This window comes from Magnolia sinica, chromosome 10, assembly GCF_029962835.1.
Source record: "Magnolia sinica isolate HGM2019 chromosome 10, MsV1, whole genome shotgun sequence".
Lineage (NCBI taxonomy): Eukaryota > Viridiplantae > Streptophyta > Magnoliopsida > Magnoliales > Magnoliaceae > Magnolia > Magnolia sinica.
In genome coordinates, this window is record NC_080582.1 from 3,824,238 (window position 1) to 3,830,824 (window position 6,587).

General features: G+C 39.6%; 1 protein-coding gene across 3 annotated transcripts; it reads left to right on the forward strand.

Annotated features, from left to right (window-relative positions):
* The first annotated feature begins 1,576 nt into the window (after positions 1–1,576).
* On the forward strand, positions 1,577–6,020 carry LOC131257797 (putative disease resistance protein At1g50180). Of its 3 annotated transcripts, XM_058258699.1 has the most exons (3): positions 1,578–3,268; positions 3,623–5,358; positions 5,686–6,020. In XM_058258699.1, the coding sequence occupies exons 1-2, from the start codon at positions 1,672–1,674 to the stop codon at positions 4,381–4,383; spliced, it is 2,358 nt and encodes a 785-aa protein (XP_058114682.1). In that variant the 5' UTR covers positions 1,578–1,671; the 3' UTR covers positions 4,384–5,358; positions 5,686–6,020. The 3 variants fall into 3 exon arrangements, with proteins under 3 accessions (XP_058114681.1, XP_058114682.1, XP_058114680.1); XM_058258698.1 differs by having other exon boundaries at positions 1,577–4,421; XM_058258697.1 differs by having other exon boundaries at positions 1,578–5,358.
* Positions 6,021–6,587: the final 567 nt, after the last annotated feature.

Below are 6,587 nucleotides of genomic sequence, written 5' to 3' on the forward strand. Positions count from 1 at the left end.
ATAAATATTTTCATCATTAAAACATTATTACAACTTATTATAATGTTTTTTTTTTTTTCTATCCAATCTATTCATAAGGTCACACAAACACAAACACGAATGAAAAGAAAAAAACAAATGTCAAATTAATGTAAAACTTTTGTAACCTCTAAGAACGTTTTAATAATAAATGTTTAATCTCCCACTTCTTTCTACAATGTGCTTCACTTGATATTTGTATCTGTTTTATTTTCAGACTCCCTTAGGACAACCTGACAAAATGTACGGACAATTTAGAAGTAAAATATATCTTGCGGAGAGGTACATATATGACTCAGTGACGTCACCACCAGCGAAATCCTTGGCTGGGAATTCAAAGCATACCATTGAAAGTTTCTTGCGTCAGCAGAAAACGTCATGAAGTTGGTATCCGTGTTTTCCCTTCCCTCAGGTTTGTCTAATTTATAAATAGGAAGGTTTAAATGGAAACGGATTGGCTACTCCCCTAACACCAGCCAATGGCCGGTGGTCTGCACTCTGTGAGCCCCATTATGATGTATATGTTTCATCCATGTCGTCCATCTATTTTTCTAGATCATTTTAAGGTATGAGACCAAAAATTAGGTATATCCCAGTCTCAAGTAGACCACATTATGTCCATCATTAAAAACTTTTTGGAGCCTAAAAATTTTGGATCAAGCTGATATTTGTTTTAATCCTTCAACTAGGTCTGTATGACCTAATCAACACATTGGATGCCAAATAAACAGTACAGTGGGCCTTAGGAAGATTTTAATGGTGGATATCCAATCACTATTGTTTTCCTGTGGTGTGGTCCACCTAAGATTTATATCCCTCTAATTTTTGGGATCAAGCACTAAAATGATCTGTGAAAATGGATGAACGGCATGGATGAAATACATACATCATGGTGCGGCCCACAGAGCACCAACCATCAGCCACCGGGCTAGTGGCAGGGGGAGTGCCAATCCGTTTCCGGTTTCAACATTACTCGTTCAATCACTTCTGGCTTTAGATGTACCTCATGAATAGGTCATTCCCACTAATATGAAGTGAAAAAACTGAAAAAACGGAAAAGTTATCCTGATACGTAACTTTCGTGGGCATAGAATGTTTCAACGGTCGTCAATGAATGCCACTGTTTCCTCTCATGCATCCCACTTGAATTTTGGATCCATCTCATCTTAGTTCCATGTCCTAAAATGATTTTGCAAAACGGATGGAGGGGGTGGATTTCAAACAAACATCACGTTAGGCCCCACCTAGCATCCTAGCGCAGGAACTTCCTCCCAAAGGCTTTCATAAAAAAATCCGCCTCCCTTCTTTGAGCTGGTTGGCCACGGCACTGAATTTTCATACGCTCTCAACAGATAAATGGCATAGATATACAACACAAACATCGAATTGGGTCAACGCCTCAATGGTAAGATTAGCACCCACGTTGGCATGGGTGTTTCCGGGTACCAGCCAGGTCTCGGCCAAGCATTTCACGGCTCCAGATTCATGAACTGAAGAACAACACGTGCCATTGAATGGTAGTGTGAAACATGGCTGGTTTGCGGCGTGAGGAGTCAAGTAGCCTACGTAAATAGAGAGGCAGAACATCAACTCAAGAGGAAGAAAGCTTTGATCTGAATTTCTTTCTTGCGAGAGATAAAAGAGAGAGGAAAGATGACCACTGTTGAATTCGTTGTCAAGCTCCTTCTCCAAAAACTCAGTGACTTGTTAATTCAAGAAGCCGAATTCTTAAGTGGTGTTTGTGATCAAGTCGAATGGCTCCAGGCAGAATTTAGGCGGATGCAATGCTTCTTGAAAGACGCAGACACCAAACAAGAAGGAGATGAAAGAGTGAAGAACTGGGGGCGTGATGTGAGAGATGTTGCGTACGATGCTGAGGATGTCATCGACACCTTTGTCTTCAGGACTGCAATCTTGAAGCGAAGAGGATTTGTGGGGGTCGTTAAAAGGTGGGCTTTCATCTTCAATAAGTTGGTGGCTCGACATAAGTTGGTTTCAGAGATCGAACGAATAAGGAATAAAATTCGTGCGATCTCCGAAAGTCGATCGACTTATGGAATTGAAAATATAGGCCAGGAAGCAGAAATGAGCTCCACCAGGCTAAGGCTCCAGGATTGGAAGCTGACTTCTCCTCTTGATCAAGAACCAGATTTTGTTGGCTTTGAGAAAGATTTAGAGATATTGGTGGCTCGATTGATGAAGGGGGAACTGTGCCGTTGTGTTATTTCTGTAGTCGGAATGGGTGGTCTTGGGAAGACGACTCTTATGAAGAAAGTTTACAACGACACTCGTGTTAAGACACATTTTCACTCTTCTGTATGGATTTCTATATCACAAGAGTATGGTGTGAGAGATCTTCTGCAGAACATCGTAAATTGCTATAAGGTGATCTCAGAAGAGGAGCTCAAGAAATTGAATGTAATTCAGCTAAGGCATATAATTTCAGAATACTTGAAAGAGAAGAAATACCTGATTGTATTAGACGATGTATGGACATATGAAGCATGGGATGTTCTCAAGGATGCTTTCCCGAACATGAATAATGGAAGTAGGGTCATGCTTACCACGCGCAACAAAGACGTAGCTTTACACGCAGATGCACGAAGCCAGCCCCATGAACTGGGGTTTCTAAATGATGAAGAGAGCTGGGAATTATTCTGTAAGAAAACATTCCCAGGACATGTCAACAGCTGCCCTCAGTATTTGGAGAAGTTGGGAAGAGAGATTGTGAAAAAATGCCATGGTCTACCTCTTGCGATCATAGTCATCGGAGGGCTCTTATCAAGGAAAGAACCATGGGAGTGGGAGAATGTACACAAGAGCATTAGTTGGCAATTTATTGAGGGAGAAGTCAAAATCTCATGTATATTATCTTTGAGCTATAAAGATCTCCCCTATTACTTAAAACCATGTTTTCTCTACTTGGGGATATTTCCAGAAGATTACGAGTTCCACGCTAAGAAGCTGATTCAGTTGTGGGCAGCAGAAGGGTTTTTGCAGCAGAGAGGGGATGAAATGCTAGAGAAGGTGGGAGAAGATTATATGAAAGAGCTGGCTCAACGAAATATGATTCAACTTGCTAAAAGAAGTTCAAGCGGGCGTATTAAGAGTTGCCGTATTCACGATCTCTTGCGGGATCTTTCCATATCTGAAGCAAAGGAAAATATGTTTCTCCATGTTGTTCATGAGAATGTGGGTGTGTCTTATACATTTAGAGCCCGTCGACTTGCAATTCACCATAATGCCCTACGTGAGTACACATTCTTAAAATCGTTCACTCCACGCCTTCGATCGTTGTTGATCTACACTCATGAAGTTGATGAAATGCTTGGAAGGAAACCAGATAAGTTTCTTTACACAGGCTTTAAATTTCTAAGGGTGTTAGATCTACACAATGTGAAAACAGAGCTACCAAGTGAGATAGGTGCACTTATCCACTTGAGATACCTCAGCTGTACTAAGACTTGGTTAAAAAGGCTTCCATCATCAATAGGCAATCTTCGCAATTTAGAAACCCTAATTGTAACATCTTTTTATAATATCCAAGTACCCAGTACAATCGAGAAGATGCAACAGTTAAAAAATCTCCATGTGACGAGTGCAGGCGCCGATGTTTTTTATGTAAGTTGGGGTGTGATAGAAGGGCATCCACGACTCGATTGGATTAGCAACCTCCACACTCTAACGCGTGTAAAGGCTGGAAAATGGATGGAGGGTTGCTTGGGAAAGCTCACCAATCTCAGAAAATTAGGAATAGGTTTAGGGGAAGGAGAGTTTGATAAGGTATTTTTTGAATCCATTGTTCATTTAGAGTGCCTGCAGTCCTTATTTGTGGCAGCAGGATCCAAATTCCCAGCATCGGCATCTTTCAAAAGCCTTTTCAATTTACATAAGCTGCATTTGCAAGGAGAATTAGAAGGACTATCTGAGTCTTGTGAATTCCCAGAAAAACTCAGCAAGCTTACCTTAAGAGACTCTTATTTAAGGCGAGACCCTCTGGCGACGTTGGAGAAGCTGAAAAGCCTTCGCATTCTCAGATTGCTGGAATATTCGTACATCGGAGTGGAAATGGCTTGTTCTGCACAACGGTTTCTTCAACTGAAATGCTTACATCTTGAACGGTTATATCAATTAGAGGAGTGGAGAGTGGAGGAAGGGTCGTTGCCAAGTCTTTTACATTTACGGATCAATTACTGTGAGCAATTGAAGAAGCTCCCCGAAGGACTGCAACATGCGACTACGCTCAAGAAATTGGAGTTGTGGAATATGCATCCATTGTTCAAAGCGAGGCTCCAGGAAAAAGAAGGAGAGGATTGGAAAAAGATTCATCACATACCTTCCATCGACATACACTATATGGAGTGATTCTAAGCGCTTATATTCTCTCCTTGCAAGTTACATTGGTGAGACTTCTTTCCCCTCTTCATTTTAATTTTCCTGTTAATCGATACTTGAAATTTTAAATTTGAATTGAAGTAACTTATTCTTTTAAATGCTTTAAATTCTTGCTATGAAAATCTACTGCTACTTTCTCACTTAGTTTATAGCATGCTATATTGGGTTTTAATTAAAGAAATCTTCATATATAAGCTCTTGTTTTAAAGGAGAAGAAGCTACATGGCACATGTGAGGCGATTGGACATGACATAGTATAGTCGTGATGGAAGTTTTTATTTCCATTTCATTGTTAATCTGTTGACTTCCTCATGTCTGAATTGTGTGAGATATTTGGGATGATGTTTTCAAACAGTAGCATTCTGTGTGTGTTTTTCTTTAGTGTATCTTAGCAGGGGCTCTATTTTCTCTGCTCCATCCGGAGTTCAGGTTTTGTGTGTCATTTTCCTGGCATGGCTCTTTGGCGGAGGGGGGGCCGGTTGGGGACAAGATTCCGTATATTGCAGGGCAGCATGTGGCTGTGTTGTTGAGTGTTCTCTTGCTCGGCTTATCTGCCAGATCTCTTCCTTGCTGTTTAAATGGTTTGGATTATGTTATGGCTTTCTGTGCATATTGTTTCCTGTTCGATTTGGAGTGGGCTCTGTTTGGTTTGGGCGAATGTTATTTTCGTTTGGCGCATGATGTAGAGCGGGTCACGGACACTTTTATGGCAAAGATGGACCAGAGAAGGATTAATCAGAGGTGGAAGTGATAGGACCGTCAGAACCTTAAAACAGTTGTATCTCGCAGACTGAAATGAGTTTTTCAACATTCCATATATGATTTTGGGTAGGAGAAGCTACTTTAGCCAACCAACCCTTCTATGCCGGGTTGTGCAAGCTGGATTTGCGAGATTACATCAGATCAACAGTCGAAATTTCTTTTTATTCCATCAGATCACGCTTAGTAAGTTTTAATTTGATCATAACTTTTGATCATTTGAGTTTTAGGAGTGATACGCAACATGAAAAGGGCTTAGAAAAATTAGGATAATAACATGGTTAGGCGAAATTGGATACTATATTTGGCCGAAAACTAAGAAGTCTAGTAGGAATCATGACCATATATAAATAGTAAGTTTGTAAGTCATGTTTTAGGGAGTTTGAGTCTGAAAATTCGTCTGAGGTTTGACTTCACTATTTATAGTATTGTAATTTCGTTTTTTTTATTATTATTATCATCAATCAATTTATTTTGAATTATTAAAATTATTTCTATTTTTGTCCCTCGTAGATTCGAGAAACCTCTATGAGGAGTCCAAAGAAGGTTCATGGATTTGGAGTATTTATTCTTGAGAAAGACGGTACTCGACCTCTTCACATACTTCCCTGCTTCAGCTCAAGTCGGTGGTATGGGCAGAATAGGGGAGATGCTGCTGGTGAATGACATGCTCTATCCACCTCTGTTTATTTTCTTTTATGTTGCTCTTTTGTCTGGTGTCTCAGTAGCTTTCTTGTGTATTTTTTGTTTCGGAATTTACATAATAGGTGTGGCCCAGAATTTTTTGTATTGCCTTGCCAAACAATATACAGCCACATGTGCTAATATAGAGCCAATGCATTTGAACTTGTTTGAATTTTTTCCTTGCTTTGAAGCTAATATTGGATGAAAATATTAATTCATATCCTAAGTTTAAAATTTGGTTCCTGTTAGTAATATTTCAACTAAATTTAGCTCCGCGCCATTCAATTTACACCATTATTTTCATAGGTAATTTATGTAATTTTTTCCTAACCATCTTTTATAGGACAGCTTTAATTCAGAAAGACATTTCAAGTTTCTACCATTTTTAGTAGTGCCTATATTAGTTTGGATCTCCCAACTACACTAAGCTCCTCTTGCATGGACTGCTTGCACGAGGACACTTCAACCAATTGAATAGGAATTTATACTTACTGTTTTTATCCTTGACTAATTTTAGAGTAAGTAGATACTTCAACCAATCTTATAGTTTTAAGCAAACAAATTTTAACATGCAACTTTCAAATTATTATTTTTTCGCTTACAAGAGAGAGACTGATGCAAGGGAGGACGTGAGGTCAAGCACCGTCTTCCTCGGGGGATAACTATTCTGAATCCATGGAACTTCTCTAAACTCCTCACAAAGATTTCTCGAATCCACGAGAAAGAAAGCA

Excerpts from the sequence above, each read along its gene's own strand:
- LOC131257797 (XM_058258698.1), top strand. The coding sequence starts at position 1,672 with ATGACCACTGTTGAATTCGTTGTCAAGCTCCTTCTCCAAAAACTCAGT.